The 18909-nt window shown below is 36.4% G+C and overlaps 1 protein-coding gene across 3 annotated transcripts in view; it reads right to left on the reverse strand.

Annotated features, from left to right (window-relative positions):
- Positions 1-18909, reverse strand: part of SORT1 (sortilin 1) — a 69403-nt gene that overhangs the window by 19112 nt on the left and 31382 nt on the right. For 2 of the 3 annotated variants that reach the window (XM_074188339.1, XM_074188341.1), the window contains exons 4-8: positions 14859-14961; positions 14089-14253; positions 10026-10099; positions 5288-5337; positions 3018-3148 (exon numbers count right to left, since the gene is read on the reverse strand). In XM_074188339.1, the coding sequence (XP_074044440.1) occupies positions 3018-3148; positions 5288-5337; positions 10026-10099; positions 14089-14253; positions 14859-14961 (523 nt within the window). The remainder of the gene's footprint in view (positions 1-3017; positions 3149-5287; positions 5338-10025; positions 10100-14088; positions 14254-14858; positions 14962-18909) is intronic. The other variant, XM_074188340.1, reaches the window with a different exon arrangement.

Below are 18909 nucleotides of genomic sequence, written 5' to 3' on the forward strand. Positions count from 1 at the left end.
TCATCTCAGCCCTCCCTTCTTCCTATTCCGTCTCTAACTCCCATTCTATTGTTAACATACTTTCCTTTGTCTTAGACCATGTCTGATCACACTACTTTCCCCTTATGGGGTGATTGGGTTTCTATGTATACAAGAAAGCAGGGCATCAGGTTTTCCTCTCTGCTATCAGGTAGGCTTTTTCTCATAAGCCCAACCTACTAGGACCAGAGAGCAGACATACTTAGAGCTTCTTGTGAGACTCACAGACATTCTTCCTGCCATTAACACTGAAATCTTTCCATCTTCGATATACACTCTGCCCACCTACAACTCTTTATTGAGATCCTCACTAGCCCCTGGGGTCATTCTCTCTCCTTTCTCAAGTTCAACCCCTGGTTCAGCCTCCCTCTGTCCCCCCAAGTTTTACCTGTGCACTTGTAAATATGAATACATTTCAATATTTCATTATACATGCTGGTGCTTTCACTTCGCACCCTTGCATTTTAGTTCATCAACTTCCTTCTCTCACTGACACACACTAATTCAATTCAGCCTGGTCTACCAAAAAATCACATCCTTGATCTTATCATGTTTGTAAATGATTTACGTTGGCAATTCTGAAATTCCTCCCCATCATCACTTTGCCTCCAAGTCCAGGGCCTGGCCCCCAAGGTTCCAGGCATCATCACCTGCCTCCAAGCATCTTCTGCTTTTCCAGATCCCATAGGTTGTTGTTAGAGAGCTCTTTTGCTTCATAAAGTTGTCTTTAACTTCTTCGTGGGCGTAAATGAGGTATTCTAACTCTAAACTCCTTACTTTTGCTAGATTTACTCTGATTGTTAGGAAAAAACTTTCTAATAATTAGAGCTGTTCAAAATTGGGATGGATCATCTAGAGAAATAGCAGCTCCCCTCTCTCTACTCCCTTCCTTTGTCTTTAAACAAAGGCTGGATGATCATCCATTGCATATATTGTAGGAGAAATTTTTCTGAGGAATGTACTGGATTAGATGGTTACTGAAGTCTCTTCTAATTTTCAAAGTTTTTGATCTGTCATAGATTTGTGCTGTTCTGGAATAATATGACATGATGAAGCAGGAGCTTGTATTCACCTAAATTCCCAATTACCTTTTAGGTAAATAGGTAAATAGCACAATCCATAAAACCATTATCAGCTGCAGCTCTCATCCATAAAACATGGCAATTTAGTATTAATTTTGGTTTCTATATTTCATCCTCTCTTCTGTGGGGAAGGTTGTATTTTTTTTTTGCAAAAATAAGCTTTATTATAACCCAGGTGATTTTTTTTCTTTCAACTGATATTTTATTTTTCCAACTACATATTATGAAAGTTTTTCAATATTTATCCAAATACATATGCATATTTTAAAGTTACATAATTTCCTCCCATCCCATCTCCCTCCCCACAGCAGCAAACATTCAGGCAAATACTATATATGTGTGTGTGTGTGTGTGTGTGTGTGTGTGTGTGTGTGTTTAACATTTATAGTTTAGTCATTTTCAGTATGAGGAATTAAGATTAAGGGAAAAGAAAGAACACTATGAGATAGGAAAGAAATATATAATAGAAATTTTTTAAAAAGTGAATGTAATATTCATTCAGATTCTGCAGGGATTTTTTTTGTTTTGTTTTGTTTTGTTTTTCTTTCTCTGAATGGGGATAGTATTGTCCATAGCTGATCTCCTAGGGTTATCCTACTGAACTGCTGAAAGGAGCCATAACAATGTTGTTGTTGTTAATATGTTCTCTTGTTACTGCTCAAAGGTGTTTTTTTTTTCAAACAGTTTGGACCATTATCTATTGTTTGTCAGCACCTTACCTTCCACCTAGTCTCAGAAGACTGCTTAGATAAGAAAGGACTTGCCTAGAGCCATATGGTCAGTAAGGCTGGGAGGCAGAGCATGAACTCAAGTCTTCCTGATTCCAAAGACAGCTCCACAGGTTTCATGATTATGGGCTTCAAGTTCACTAGCCTTAGGATCTTCTTTGCTACTTCTTTCTTTTGACCTATGTTTAGCTGAGTTAAAAGTATTTAAAATTGTGAACAAAGTCCTTAATTTAACTGAGTTGTTGTTCAACTTATTCAGAACACAGTTATTTAAAAAAAAAACCCAAATGTAAATTATCTTAAAGAAGGACTAAACCTTTAAAATTTTCTTTGGAAATCTCATTAATGGGCCTGATTATAAAAAAGATAAACTTTCTTTTCCCATTCTCTTCTTGGAGAAACCAAAGCATTAGAGAAACCATTTTGAGAGTCTTTCTGATAACAGGGAGACTTTGAGTTCAGAAAACCAGCCTAACTACAGTAGCTGCTAATAGAAATTAAAAGCAAAGAGTGTTAAGAGGGCAGTGTTAAAGGCACTAATATTTATATTCCAGCAAACATCTTGGAGATGTTCACTTATACAATAAATATTATTTATGAGATACAATGAAACAGACTTGAGAATAAGTCCAATAAAGGCCAAGGAAAATTTTAGGCAAACCTTAATTAAATCAAATAAGTTAATATAAGGAAAACATTTTGTGAACCTTAAAGCACTATCTATATAAATCTATAAATCTACATAAATAAACAAAGAGTTAACAAGAATTAATATGTTCTACTCAGGTGAAATATTTTGAATCTTGCTCTAAATTTACTCCAATTTAAAAACAGAATCTAGAAGTCAAAATATATGTTGTTAATATAACAAAAACAAAAAACCATTTTTGCAGGCAAAAAAATTGAATGGATATATTATATATCTGCTATTTTCAATTATCCACATTTGAAGAACACTAAGTTTATAAACTAAAAAAAGAAACCATAATTGACTTGGTGGAAATTACCTCAAGTCAAAGTATAGACTTTAAAATGAATTAAACTCTAAAAAGGCTTTTCTTTAGAATCTCAACCTCCTTTTAAATGATTTTGAATGTAAATAGGACAAGGAAGTCTCTGTATCTTCAACAGAAAAGGTTTTTGAGATCATGTCCTCATTTGGCAAAGCTCAAGAAAAAAAAAGACTTACCTTATCAGCCATTACTGAAGCAAAGAGGAATCGTCCCCCCAAGCCAAAAGAATAGATTTTTACTCCAATGGTCTTGATGCTTTTGCCAAAATCAGAGGTTCTTTTTAATTCCAATACTCCAAGATCAGCTTCTTAAAGAAAACAAAATGTGAATTAACATTTTTTGAAAAATTGTATGTTTTAAGTGGTTTTGAATTCAACAATTTATACTTCAAAATAGTTGCCTACTGAGCTGCTCTGAGCTACAATGCACTTATAGATCACCTTCTGTGGATCATAAAAGTACCTTGAACATTTTAATGCAGTAATGGTGCAATTGTCAACAGATTTAACTTTTCAGGAAAACAATTTTTAGTACAATTGTACTAAAAAGACACAAACTTTTTGTCTCAGCAATACCACTAAACTACATAGATCTCGGGGGCTCAAAGATAGAAAATTACTATGTATAAAAAATATTTTTAACCCTACCTTTCAAAGTAATAAAGGACTCAAAGGAAAGCAAATATTTATCTATTAGAGAATGACTGAATGAACTGTAGTATATGAATGTAATGGAATATAATTGTACCATATGAAATGAAGAATATGAAGAATTAGGAAGAACTTGGAATGACTTGAAACAGAATCAGAACAAATTACATGACAACTACACTGAAGCCCACAAAAAAAATAATATTGAAAGACTTCAGAATTTGTATAAAGGCTCTGCTCAATAGTGACTTTCAAGAACTGACAACAAACTAAGTCTCTCTTCTTTTGTTGGGAGTGTGTGGAAGAAGGCATACTCTTCAGGCGTCACCAGTGTGTCAGTTAGCTTTGCTTGCCTATGCTTTCTTTCTACAGGGAGGATTAAAGGGGAAGCCTTTGGGAGGTGACCTGATGTAAAAAAGAAAGAAAAGTATTTTAAAAAGAAAACAAACAAAAAAAAAAAAAACCCAAAGCAAAAAAGTATTTAAAAAGAAAACAAAATAAAATGAGAAGCACCCTAACCATCAAAGTTACAGTAGCAAACTAGACAATTTCTGAAACTAGGTAATTATAAAGAAAAATGTAAATCAAAACCACTCTCAAGTTTTTACCTCCCACCCATCAAACTGGCAGAAACAAAAGGTGGAGCAGTAAGAGAGGGAGTTGACTGTGGGAAGGGGGGCATGGCAGTTTGGAGCTGATGAAGCTTCAAGCTTGAGCATTCAAGATGACTACAAAGTCCATCTTTTAATCCTGTGATCTAAAGCTAGACATATGCTCTAAGGAGATCAGCAATAGAGGCATCACTGCCATCAGAACATTTGTTAATCACTGGAAAATAGCTTCCATGGGCAAAATGTAATCTGACCATAAAAGAAAGGAGAATCACTGTGGGAAACCTGAAGTGAACTTAGATTTAGTAAGTAAAATCAACAGAACTAGGAGAACCAGATAAGACATTGGTTACACCAATCAACATGGGAAAAAAACCAACAAAATGAGCATAATGATAGTGATCTATAATGGCCCTGAAGAAGAGAACATGTGCTGCCTCCCCCTCTTTACAGAGGAAGAAGCCTACAAATTTGGAACATTGTCTATACTATCAGATTTGATTGATAGTGACAGTAATTTTGCTGGCCTGGCTTTTCTCTTTTTCATTTTTCATTACATAGAATTGTTCAGTAAGAAGGGGGAGAGAAAGGAATGAAGGGGATATAAAAACATCAGTAAAATGTTTTTAAAAAAGAAACTAAGCTATTACAAACTATAACAATGCCCTTCACATAATTTAATTTGTTCTTATTAATAAATATAGAAAATATCAAACATTTGCTTTAAACATTTCCATAAGCAACAAAAATGGTCTACATGTTACAGCAAAAAGTATTTTAACTATACTATAATTTGTTTTAAGACTTTTTGATATATTAATTTATACCAACACATTTGTAGTAAAATTCTTACTTGCAACATAGCAGCTTAGGTTTTATTTCTGACCAATACAGCTTTCTTCTGGGGGGCCATGCACATAAAAATGCACATTTGTTGAATTGACTTACAGTATCTTCCAAGTTTCTGTCTCCTATAGTTCAATGGTTCTCAATGGACACAGAATCAAAGAGACTGGCTAGTCTAACTCTTAATTAACTAAGGTTCAAACAAGTTCAGTGACCTAGTCAAAATTATACAACTAGATAGGGAAAGAGCCTGGAAGAGAAGTCAGGTTCCCAGGGGTTGAGAACTTGATAGCACGCAGGCTATTCTGATGACCTTTTCTAGAAATTAAACATACTTACTGCAGGAGCCATTCACATAGGTGGTGAAAAAGATGGTGTTGTGTAATCCCCTAAAACAAGGCAAAGACAGAAAAAGATTGCAGTTCAGATCTGCTGCTTACTTTGATTGTGGTTCAGTTCTGTTTGTTTTAGGAACAAAATGACAGAAGTTTAACAGGTCTTCATCTTGGGGAGAACAGCTTCTCTCAAAGCTTCTTCACAACCTCCTTTTATCCCAGCCTTCCCATCAATGTGACCCTAAGCAAGTCATTTAACATCTCAGCTTCTCAGTGCTTCATCTTATAAATGAGAAAATCTGGACAAATCACTGAGATTCCTAAAACTCTAACATCAGAAGTAAAACACTGAATGCCATAGCGAGATCATGGGTGGGAGTCAGGAAGCCTTGGGTTAGAATCCTGCTGTAAATGTACTTTCTTCACATGACTCTGAATGAATTGCTTCCCACCATGATGTTTCAGTTTCCTCAGATATTCATTGAGGGGTTTGGCCTTGGTAAGTTCTCAGCCTCCTCTTACAATTCAAAATTTAGGATCATATGATCAATACATCTTCCTGAATCATTTAATTGGGACCAAAAATGATCCCAACCAACTATCCAATTAAGTAATAGATTTTTAAGATTTAAAAGATCTATGATTTCATTCATTTGGGAAATTCCAAGGCAATTCTTAGGTAGTAGATAAATCCTTAGATGTCTGAGGAACACGAAATTTGTGACTTTGGAAATAATAAGAGCTATAAGGAAAAAAACAGTTTTGATATAATGGAACCACAATTAGAATTACACAAGACCTAGCAGCGGCTATTTTAAAAGGCTACAAGTCTTAAAATACTACAGATCAAAGAGCAAAAGAACTGGGGTTGTGGAAGAAAATATCATACCCAGCAAAGTTAAGCATAATCCTGAACAAAAAAAAAAAAAAAAGACATTCAACAAATTGCTAGAATTTCAGGATTTTCTCATGTGGGAAGTTACTGAGATTATCCGGAGGAAATGTCTTGCAAGGTCATAGAACATGTATCAAAATATCAGGATACAAAATGTATTCCCAAATGTTCTGAGACCACTGTGGGTTATAAACCAGCATTAGTCACCTGCTGATTATTAGTAAAGAAGCTCTTTCAAAGGTATTCCACTGAAACAAGGACGTTAGCCAGGCGTACACACTGATGACTCTACTTCAACAAAAGATAGCCCATGTAGAAAAGGATAAACAAACATTTTGAGGTGGTAAGGGAGGGCTGAGCAAGGACTTTCTAATTAATGAATTAATGAAAACTCTATGTCTGCAAAGACAATTTTTTCTGTGTTTAAATCTTTTGCTGCAAGATTTAGAAAACTTGCTCATTGACAAATAGTGCTAATGTGACTTCAACCTAAGGCTTTTACCAAATACCTGGAATTTCAGTTTACAGGTGCAAGAATGCACTCCATTTAGAGTTCATCATAGAAGAAAGAGTGATAGATCTGAACCTGTCTGCTTGAAAATAAAAGCTATACAATTTCTAGCAGAAAAAACTAGGTTAGCAAGTGCTGACATGGGCAGCGAGGTGCAACAGTGAATAAAGCACTGGATCTGGAGTCAGGAAGACCTGAGTTTAAATCTGGTCTCAGAATCTTATTAACTGTGTGAATCTGAGCAAGTCACATAGCCCTGTTTGTCTTAGTTTCCTCATATGTAAATATGAGCTGGAGAATAGCAAGCCACTCCAGTGTCCTTGCCAAGAAAACCCAAATGGGGGTACCATGAGTCATATATGATTAACATGAATGAACAACAAGAAGCACTGACAAAAAAAACATGTTTTGAAAATGAAAATACAAGAAACCAAGGGAAAAATTTTTATGGTAATTATAGCTGACCAAAATCTGACATCTCAACTCTAAAGAACCAATAAGGATACAAATCCATAAAGATAACTTCCACTCTTCAATGAAAAAATAGTTAAAAGGCATTTTCTGAAGGTAGAAATATTTAAAAACACCCCCAATATGTTCAAACATTGTAGTAATCACAGAAATGTAAATTAAAATAGCTTTAGGATTTCATTATATATATTCACTAAATTGTCAAAATAACAAGAATTTCTCATAAGTAGGGTTACATGGTAATAAGTCCTCTACTACATTCTGGTAAGGCTATATATTGATGCAGAACTTACAGCAAAAGCAAAATGGCCAGAGCAACCACAGATACTAATATTAACCATAAGATTTTTGTGTTATTAATATATTATATTACTGAAAGGGAAAAATCAGCTTTCTGTACAAAAATATTCAAAACAAGTTTATTTGGAAAGAGTGAAAAAACTGGAAACAATAAAGTAAGCACTGGGACTAAACAAATTGTAGAACATTTATATTTATTGAACCATTTCAGTATCTAAAGAATCTATTATTTTGATGTTGTAGGTATTATCCCCATGGGCAAAGATTGCTACCTTTCCATAACTCAGTAGATGATGTTTGTTAGTTGTTGATTTCAAGTACCACAAGTCATAAAAGATGACAAATATGAAAATTTTAAAAATTAGGAAAAGAGAAAATTAAACAAAGTAAAGAAAGAATGAAAATATATACATTTACTGTGACTATACAAAAATGGCAATAAAACTTTATAAATATATGTAGATCAAAAGATTAGAAAAAAGAGCAAACTAGTGGTGGCTTTTCAAAGTGCCTGTTGAATAAATTTTCTGTTTTCATCAAAATGTTAACAGCATGTATTTTATGGTTATGCTTCATATTCTATTTATTTATATTTTGGTTACTTAGGCTAGGTTTATAAGAAAACAAAATTAACAAAAAAAAAACACCTCAAGAAGTTAGCAAGAAGCTTTCTTAAGTGTATGAGGCATTCAAACAAGTTTGGAGTACTGAACTTAGAATTACATGAGAGAAATCTTTGAGGGCAGCTAGGTGGCGCAGTGGATAGAGCATCAGCCCTGGAGTCAAGAGGACCTGAGTTCAAATATAGCCTCAGACACTTATTAATTACCTAGCTGTGTGACATTTGGCAAGTCACTTAACACCACTGCCTTAAATAAAAACAAATAAACAAACAAACAAATAAAGAGAGAAATCCTTGCATTGAATTCAAGATTGATGGACTTTATTAGAGAAAGTTATAAAGTTAGTTATAAAGAGTAGGAATGAACAAGTATGCCAGCATCTAATTTATCTTTAAGGGACAATCCCTTTTCTCATTATTAAACTATTTTAAAAAATGTCTACTATATTAAATTTTAAAAATTACTGGAATTTGGGTTAGGGTTACACCATAAGAGTAAGAAACACTAATTCTTATTCATCATCATAAGGGGATTTGATGGTCTAAAAGTATATTTTCCAGAAACTGAAGTTCATACCAAAGTCTTTTATGTTTTTAACCATGTTTAATCAAAGTCTACTAAAATGTATTAATATTTAATTGTGTCTTCTAAAATAATAGGCAGAAAAATGTCTTTTCTTGGCATGTTCAATTCTTGTATCATATAGTAACAACACTGGTTATAGAGTTGTATAAAGTTGTTCATCCTTATACTATATGACTCTTGATTGCTATTCTTCTGAGTTACTATGTTTGCTATTTTCTGTCTTTTAAGACTTAAATTATACAACAATTATCTCATTTTCCTACTGTCAGTAGACTTGCCTCTCATAGTCCATTCTCTTCTAATCTGTTGTGGGCTGGGACATCTGATAATTAAATTTAGAAGAACTGAGTATAAATAGTTTTAGCAAGGTCCTAAAGGGCTCTCCTGCCAGAGAATCATAGAATTGAAAAAGACTAGACTCTAATACAGATCTCTCTTATTTGACAAATAAGAAACCTGAGACCCAGAGAGATTAATAATATGATTTAAACAATTGATAAGAATCCTAGAAATCTAGTCCAATATCTTCAACTCAATTCAATCTTCACTCACTTTCAGAAGAGGAAAGTCAAGTTCCCCAAATATAAAGTCACTTGCTCAAGGTTCAAGGATATTAGTGGTAGAACTGGGATTAGAACTCAAGTAAGTCTCTTGCACCCCAATCTCATGCTCTTTTCTTTCACTGATCATCAGTAATAGAAGCATGCATTAGTGTACAGCAGATTTGCATCTTATGTGAAGATTAGATTTTAAAGAAAATCTTTTTGATTGTACCTAAAGCCCAGTCATAGTATCTTTATACACTTGCAGCTAGAAAGAGACCAGTCTCTTTAAAAGGCTTCATGTGAGATAGCTTTTATTTTATTTTTCATGATGCCCAGATTAGTGGAAGACAGAAGTAGAACTTCTATTCAAATAGAATAGAAAAGATTTGCCTGGCAGGAATACCAAAGATTATAGAAAAGATGCTCTTATAGGGGTTTTTTCACATATGACTACAGAACTTTCTGCTTCCTGCTTCATCATGAAGAGAGGGAAGACAAAGCCAAAGGGATCACAGCCAGGTCTTCTACTAACCAGAGATTTTAGGAAGGCTGAATGAGGTTGTCTCATTAGCTTGACCAGCCTAAGTAGAGTGAATAGACTCTTTGTGGGTGTGATGAAGAAGAGGTTCTAACCTCACTCTCAGTGGGATGAAGAGCACTGAGAAAGGGGCTGAGCACCCAGTGACTCCTTCAAAGTTACATGCACATGCTCAGGGGAGAATTTGGAATAGTTTATCCTGTAAGAGTTAAAACAGAAGTCCAGTTGCACTCACCCCAACCCCCAAATGTATCACCCTCAGTTAGTTACTCACCACTTGGCCAAACACACCGCTTTGTGAATTTCTTCCCATTTTCCACCAAAGTTCCTCGATACCCACAGGCCATTCTGAAAGATCACAAATGACTTGTTAGCTCAATCCAGGGTCTCCCCTAGATGCAGCTGGAACAAGACTTCTGACCTGGGCTGTGGCTAATAGGACAAGTCGATTGGCCTTCCTGTGCCTCTCAACAGCTGACAACCAAGCCCAAGCAGAGTATCTTCTGGGCCATCTCTGTGGATTTCTAAGGACTGTGCAGCTAAAGTATTCTCTCACTGCAGGCTTCCCCAAACACTCCTTAAGTCTCTCCTCTGTATAAGAACATAAATAACAAAAAGAGAGCTTCTATCCTCCAGAACTTTGAGTTTAATTCAGTGGGGAGGGGGAGGATAGGAGTGGGGAGGGGATGAAAGGGCCATGAATGAGCACTTGGTGCTGGGAGTTGGGGAAGCAGGGAGGCTGCTCAAAACAGATCCTTGAGTCCCTGCTTACAGAGAGCTCATATTTTAGGGAGGACAGAAAAGACATCTCTAGAGGGGCTCCTGTGGGGCAAAAGGAAAGGCTCCAGCAATTGTGAGGGCATGGCAGTGGAGAGGACCACTGAGCCTATAGGTTAGGTGGACAAACCCACTCAACTCAGCACAGAACACTGCAGAGAGAAAGGACTGGAATTGGAACTAAGCCTTGAAGGAAGACAGGGCATCTGAGGCTCAGAGAGAACCCACTACAGGCACGAGGGACATGAGTTCAGGGAAGGGGGCAGATAAAAGTGCCCACTTTAGAGAAAGAGTCAAGGGGTCTGAATAGATGGAAGGTAGAGGGCATGAAAGGAAGCAGCATGAATTGCCTATGGCTAAAAATGCAGGCCAGAGCTGGGTGTGGGTGAGCAAAGGAAACTGCAGTGGTTTGAGTTGAGCAGTGTGGGATATGGTCAGAAGAAGGGCCAGAAGAAGACAATTCTGGCAGCTGTGGAGAGCCAATGAGAGAGGAGTGATGAGAAGAAGGAAGGGGATAAGAAATACTGAGAGCTTGGATTAAGTTGATGATATTTGTCTTTCAGTTTCAAAGAACTATAACATCAGGGAGGTGATGCCATGAGAAGCACATGAATTGTATTTGAGTAAAGGGGTGCTGTGCTAAGTCTCCAGCCTCACTTTCTCCTCTGGAGCCATCTAGTCCAGTGGCCAGATTATGGATCGGGACAACTGGAGAAAGCCCTGGATAAGGGACAATCAAGATTAAGTGACTTGTCCAAGGTCACACAACTAGAATGTGCCATCTTTGAGGCTGAATTCGCTCTCCCATCATCCTGGAATCCTCCTAACTTTAAGGCCAGAGCTCTATCCTCTGTGCCAGAGAAATGGATAAGATAAGAAAGAGACAGAATCCACAAGAATAGGCCACTGATTGGGTGGAGAAGAAACTGAGAATTAACTCAGAGGCAATTTCCCTGGGTAAATGAAAAGATGTTACAAAGTCTAGAGAGTGCATGTTTAGGGAAGATGAAAATCTCAAATGTGAGATACCAACCTCAGGGGGAGGCAGCCAGCACGCAGTAGGGGATATGCAATTGGAGTTGAGGAAACTTCTTAAGAATGTGATATATAGATTTAGGAGTTATCAGCATAGAGTCAGCTGAACTCATAGGAGCTAATACAATCACCAAGAGCAAGTGTGTCTAACGAGGAGCTCACATTTGGTGTGGGTTGCATTGTGTTCATGAATTGGTAGTGAATTTTGTCCATGGCCTTTGATCAATTTTGTTGTTATTGAGTAATGTGGATCAGGAAAGCTAAAAGGTTGGACACCCCTGCCCTAAAGAGTGGCTAACAAAGCTGAAGAAGTCACACTTAATGGACCAATTGGTCCACTACATTATTATGTTAACCAGTTTCATTGGCTACTTCCTGGAGCAAGGCAAGTCTCTTATGCCTCTGTTTAAACCTCTTCTCTCCTCAAGCCTTCCATAACACCCCATCCACTCCTCTCCTGGGAGGAGAACAGAGGTAATTTGCTCCCTCTTTTCCCCATCTTGACATTCATCCTCTCTCCTTTATACACAACCAATCCCTGATGAAGAGGTGACCCTTCTAGCCAGTCCCTCTACATGTTCTCTTGACCTCATCTTACCACAATCACTGATTCTCTTTCCATCTTCAATCACTTCATGACTACTGGCTCTCTCTCTGCTGCTATAAACATACCCAAGTCTCCCCATCCTTAAAAGAAAAACCTCACTTTACTATTTTCTTAAATGATAAGCCTATAATCATCCTTCTTTTCACAGTCTAATTCCTAGAAAAACTGTCATCTCTTGTTGCTTTCATGTCTTGATACTGCTTTCTTTTGATTTTCTCTTCCTACTTTTGTAACCACCCTTTGTTGGTCTTGTGGAATCATCATGCCCGTAATGGGCAAGACCAGAGCTTGAGGACTTCTCTTTTCTCTCCACATTCACAATATCCTCATTTGCTTGAACCTCATCAACTTGAATGGGTTCATGTCTTTAGCTCTATCATCAATATCTCCATTATCAATTAGATATTTTGAACTAGATGTTCTATAAGCATTTCAAACTCAACATGTACAAAACAGAAATCATTATCTTCCCCCTTTTTCCTAACTTTCTTATTTTGTTGAGGGCATGACTCTTCGACCTTCTTCTCCTCCATATCTACTGAGCTGCCCCCATAATGCCCTCATGTATCTACTCCTTCAATCTTTGGCTCTCATGATCTCTCCCTTAGCCTATCACCTCTTAAATAGTATCCACACCTCAGGCATCTAACCCTTCTAGGCATCACACTATCGCACATATGTGACCCTCTCCTAATAGAATTTTAGTTCTATTCCCTAATTTTACAGTTCAGGGAACTGAGAAATATAAAGGTTAAGCCATTTACTAAGATCCAAGAGGCTTGAACAGAGGCATAAGAGACTTGTCTTGCTCCAGAAATTACTCAATGAAACTGGTTAACATATTTCTATAGTGGACTAATTGGTCCATTTGTATGACTTCTTCAGCTTTGTTTGCCACTCTTTAGGGCAAGGGTGTCCCAACATTGTTTCTATGAACAAATACAAATGTTGACTTTAAAACCCTTTACCACCAGGTCTAGCACAAGCCTTACTATATCTTATTGCCCTCCAAGTGCTTCATGCTCCAGCCCAAGTGACCTACCTGATGCTCTTCACACAGTCTTTGCCCAGTACCCCACATCTGGAATAGGGTCCTTCCTCATAGATGTCTCTTGGAATTCCCCAGTTTTCTTGAAAACTCAGTTCAAGTACAACTTTCTAAATAAGCAGTTCTTAATTTGGAACAAGTGATTTATACTGAATTTTTTTCATAATTAGATCTGACTTCCTTTTTTAATCTCATGTTTTTTATTTTATGCATTTTAAAATATTATCCTAAGAAAGGATCCCCAGACTGCCAAAGGAACCATGGCAACATGGTGAAAATCCTCTGCTCTAGATGAAGCTTTTTCTGACTCCCTCCAGCTGCTGGTGCCTGTCCCCTCAGAAATTACTTTTTATTTGTTTTGTACATACATATATGCACATGTTGTTTTCTCTAATAGAATATAAACTCCTTGAAAGCAGGACTATTTCATTTCTGTCTCTGTCTCCCCAAAGACTAGTATAAAACCTGGCAGATAATAAATACTTGATTGAATAAATTTGTTTTCTTTGCCAATACTACACTATTCTTTGGTGACTTAAAAATGTAACAGCAAATGTCATATTTACTTGTGAACATTTTTTTTTAGGTTTTTTGCAAGGCAAACGGGGCCACACAGCTACTTGTGAACATTTTTTAAAAACCAAACACAATCATATATTCTAAAAACAGTTTAAGAGACATCTTCATTTTCTATCCCTGACCAGGGGAAATGAGGTACTTAGTAACTGCATCCTTCAGAGGAAGGTAGAACTACATATTTCAGGTGTCAGTGGTAGGAAGTTCAGCCCAAAAGCAACACTCAAATATAGAAAATTCTTTTCAGTTTATTTATGTTGAGACTATAAACATATAAGACTTGATTAGACTTACTTCAGAGCTGACGACCAAAAGATAATCAGAATTCTGGGGATTATAAGTCATCTGAGTCAGAGGGTGAAAAGGCAGATCTGTCTGAACAAAATTCTTTGCAAAGTCAGATGACCTAAAGATTCTTCCTCCATGACTTCCTCCAGACACGTCTCCTGTCAAAATTACCTAGAAGAGAAGATTAACCACTGGATTAGGATAAAATCCTCTATCTATGAAAACTTCAGGTAGAGTTTGGCTGAGAACAATCTTAGTTCACAAGCAAAAACCAGAAAATATCTTGAATAAAACTAAAAAGCAACAGGTGAAAATAAATGTTATCTTCTTTATATTCTTAATATATAATGTCTATACATCTATAAATTTGAATTTGTCAAGGATTACTTGGATGATTTCTAAGCATTCCATAAATGTGAATTAAGTCATGCCAATCTTCAGATTTTATATTGTATTTGCACTAAGAGGCTGTCTTTGGTAGGTTCATGCAGTGGCACCAACTTACAGCCAAAACTGACTTGTAATAAAAGTCTTTTGGTACTTCAATAATTAAACTCATTTGGATAGAATTTCATCCCAGACAGAGCCTTCTTTATTCTGAGTCAACTACAAGGAGAATAGCATTATAATGGGCTTCAACTGCATTCATATAGTATTAAATACATTTTATTCTTTATATAAAAGTTTACTGTTTTATTAATAGATTTCTACAATAACTAAATTTGCTAATCTAAATGCAAGTGTATACTTAAGTATTAGAAAGCAAAGACTCAGACCTTCCCAGAGTTTTCAGGTCCAATCGCCATTCCAAATTCAGTCCGAATAAAAGTGTTATTGATGAGATTTGTGATATCCTTAAAGTTCTTTCCATAGTCCTCACTGAATGAAAAGAGAAAAAAAAATCATTTAGAACACAGCTTCTTTCCCACACAAGGTAGAAGTTCTTTCAAAGGCTTTTACAATTCCATGATGCAGGGGAAAAAATGTGAGAAACAAAGTTCTCTATGCTAACTTTAGGAATACTTAAAAATGTTAGACATTCATTCTGAGAACACTTCCAGAATATAAATAGAGAAAATAAAAAGTCAGTGTGTGATCTTATGCAAATCACTTAACCTCTTTGAGCCTCCTATGGGGATGTAAATACTTGCTCAGAAGGTTATGATGAAAGCAATCTGAAACCCCTGAAAAGCAGTTGTAAAGATAAGTTATTTTTAATTAATACCACTACCTCCCCTGTTTCAAGTCTTGCAACACGATACTAGATCACTAATTTTCATAGAATTTAAGCTTTCAATGGGAAGTGTAGACTCTTACCAATGGATAACTAATAACTAATTAAGAAGCAGTTTTCAAAGGCTTAATATTAAAACTCTAGGCACAAAAGTAAATATTCCAAGAATGAAACTATAGGCAAAGAATTACAAAATAACAGTACTATAAGGGACCTTAAAGTTTTAGTTCTATTCCCTAATTTTACAGATCACAAAAGAGAAATAGAAAGGTTAAAGTCATTTTCTCAAAATCAAATTTCTAACTAAATGGAAGACGGAAGACTTTTAAAAAAATTTTTATTTACTTTTGAATTTTATAATTTTTCCTCTAATCTCGCTTCCCTCCCCTCACACTCCACAGAAGGCAGCAGTCTGATAGTCTTTACATTATTTCCATGCTACATTGATCTAAATTGAATGTGTTGAGAGAGGAATCATATCTTAAGGAATATATATACAGACACACACACACACACACACACACATATATATGAAAGAGATAGCAAAATTACATAATAAAATAACAGGTTTTTTAAAATTCTTTCTCTGGATACAGATGGTATTCTCCATTGCAAGATAAATCCAAAATTGTCCCTGATCGTTGCACTGATGAAACGAGCAAGTCCATTAAGATTGATCATCAACCCTATGTTGCTGTTATGGTATATAGTGATCTTCTGTTCTGTTCATCTCACTCATCATCCATTCATGCAAATCCTTCCAGGCTTCTCTGAATTCCCATCCTTCCTGGTTTCTAATAGAACAATAGTGTTCCATAATGTACATATACTACAGTTTGTTCAGCCATTCCCCAAATGATGGACATTCACTCAATTTCCAATTCTTTGCCACCACAAACAGAGCTGCTATAAATATTTTTGTACAAGTGATGTTTTACCCTTTTTCCTGATCTTTTCAGGGTACAGACCCAGTAGTGGTATGCCTGGATTAAAGGGTATGCACTTTTTTATTGCCCTTTGGGCATAATTCCAAATTGCTCTCCAGAAAGTTTGGATGAGTTCACAGCTCCACCAACAATGCATTAGAGTCCCAGATTTTCCATATCCCTTAATGGAAGACTTTCAATTCAGAACTGAATCAAGTCTTAATTTATGTGAGTAGATCATTATTATAACTTGAGGTTTTCATCTATCTATGCAGGACCTATGATTATATATTTTAAATTGAATGAGAAGAAAAAAGAGGTATTTGTGCATTTATGTGGCTGATTGTGATTCTAGCTACCATTCAAATTTCTTATTAAATACAAAACAGGAGCCTGAAGAAGGTGGACAAAGATCACCAAAACCTGGCAGCTGCTCTGGGTTGCTCAAATGACAATGGTCTACAATCATTTAAGCTCTTGATACTTGAAAGAGAAATTTAAAGTTATGGAAGAGCTACTGAACTGCGTCAGTAGGAAGGAGTACCCACACTGATGAAATCACAAATGTGGATCCCTCCCAAAATAAAGTGTTTGACCCAGAGAATACAAAGACAGAGATGGAATCATTCTACCTTCTAATGGGAGAAACTACCAGTCCACAATATACATGCCTAGGTATTATCTATACTTTTCCTCTTTCCTTTGGAGCAGATAGAGACACAAAATTGTCTATGTTGTCAATACAACATAAGGATAAGATAAGGAACTTGGAGGAGGAATAGGTATTAAACAGCTTCCTATCTTACCCCTCTAGGGCTGTGACTCTAAGAACAGTATTTATCTTTTGATAGCAAGTATATGCAGAAGCAGAGATCCAGGGGTTAGTTATATTTGCAGGTTAAACAGTTCCAGGTTGTTGTATAATGCAATCATTAACACTCTTATGGCCTTGCAATGGCAGGATTTACATTGGTTTTAAAACTTTCCTTCCTTATGCCACACCTAAGAACATTCATTGCATGGGATTCAGGTCAGCTTATTTCTTAAGAACTTGGCACAGCAAACAGATAAACTTGTCCTTCAGAAAAGCAAAGAACAAAACAAAATAAAAAATCTGGCACAATAATCAGTTAACTGGAGAATAATGGAGGAAGATCAATTTGGAAAAATTGAAAGAGGGAACCCTAAAGGACCTTTTTTGGATCCCACAGCTGGGCGAAAACCTTAAATTTGGAAAATGAGGCCCTGGGTTTGAATCCCAACTCAACCCAGCACTCCACCTGTATGTCCTTTGGCCAATCACATGACTTTTTTCTGGGTTTCAGTTTTTTTATGGGGGTTTAAGCTAAAAGACCTTTAAGTACTTTCTGGCTCTAAAACTCTGAATCTATGATACAATTAGAGTTCAAAGTGACCTTGGTAAAGTGACAAAGTATCCGAAAAACAAAACTTCTATTCAATCAGAAATCGTGTATATTTTTTAAAAAAAGTATATGAAACCACACAAATAAGGAGATGGGGGGAAGGTCTAGGCAGCTGATGTTCAAGCAGCAATGAAAGGATGCTATTTGAGTTTTTTTTAAAGCAATTACAATAATGGAGAGCTCAAAGAAGAAAAAGAGAGATTGTCCCATTATGTTCTCTATCTGATTAGAACCAAGAATATAAGGTCCTGTTCTGGACTGAAAAAATGAAGGAGATGTCAAAAATTTAATATGTTTTTTATTTATATGAATGTTTTTGATGTTGGTTACTAAATTAAAATTTTTTTTAAATAAAGAACAAGATGGGGCAGCTAAATGGTGCAGTGGATAGAGTACTGGCCCTGAAATCAAGAAGACCTGAGTTCAAATTCAGATTCAGACATTTAGTAATCACCTAGTTGTGTGATCTTGAGCAAGTTACTTAACCCCATTGCCTTGCAAAAAAAAAAAATAGAATTCATTTCCCTACCTGCATTTTGCCACACCTTGATAGTGCAACAAATGAAACCCCAATCTGCAAAGCAATCTTTTTGTTTTGTTTTGGTTTTTTTTTAGGTTTTTTTCAAGGCAAATGGGGTTAAGTGGCTTGCCCAAGGCCACACAGCTAGGTAATTATTAAGTGTCTGAGGCTGGATTTGAACTCGGGTACTCCTGATTCTAGGGACGGTGCTCTAGCTGCCCCACTGCAAAGCAATCTTGTACAAAGCAGTGGAAGCATAGTGCCAAGTGGTATATGTGGCAAGAGCACTGAATTTGAAATTAGGGAAATTAGGTCTCTTTCCCACTTCTGCTAAGGGCATACTGTTTCTTCAGGCTCCTGGGCATAAGACCTCCATGCTACCCTCATCTGCTCACCTACTCTCACTCCACAAAATCAATCATCTGCCAGGTCTCACTGGTTTGACCTCCTCCTCAGACCCCTTTTCTATTCATGGCATCATTTCCATTTAGACTTTTGTCACCTCTTGCCTCAACTAAAGTAGCTGCCTCCTCTTTGGCTTCAGTTTCCTCATGCTCCAATTCTCCTCAGAATTGCCAAAGTGATTTTCCTTGGGTATAGGCCTGACCATATCAGTCTAGGACACAAACTTTGGTGGCTCTAGCTACCTTTAAATGAGCCCTTCATTCAATGCTGAAAGCCCTTTGGCATGGCCTCTACCCTGGACTCCAGGCTGATCACACA

This window comes from Macrotis lagotis, chromosome 5 (genome assembly GCF_037893015.1).
Source record: "Macrotis lagotis isolate mMagLag1 chromosome 5, bilby.v1.9.chrom.fasta, whole genome shotgun sequence".
In the NCBI taxonomy this organism is placed as follows: Eukaryota; Metazoa; Chordata; class Mammalia; order Peramelemorphia; family Peramelidae; genus Macrotis; species Macrotis lagotis.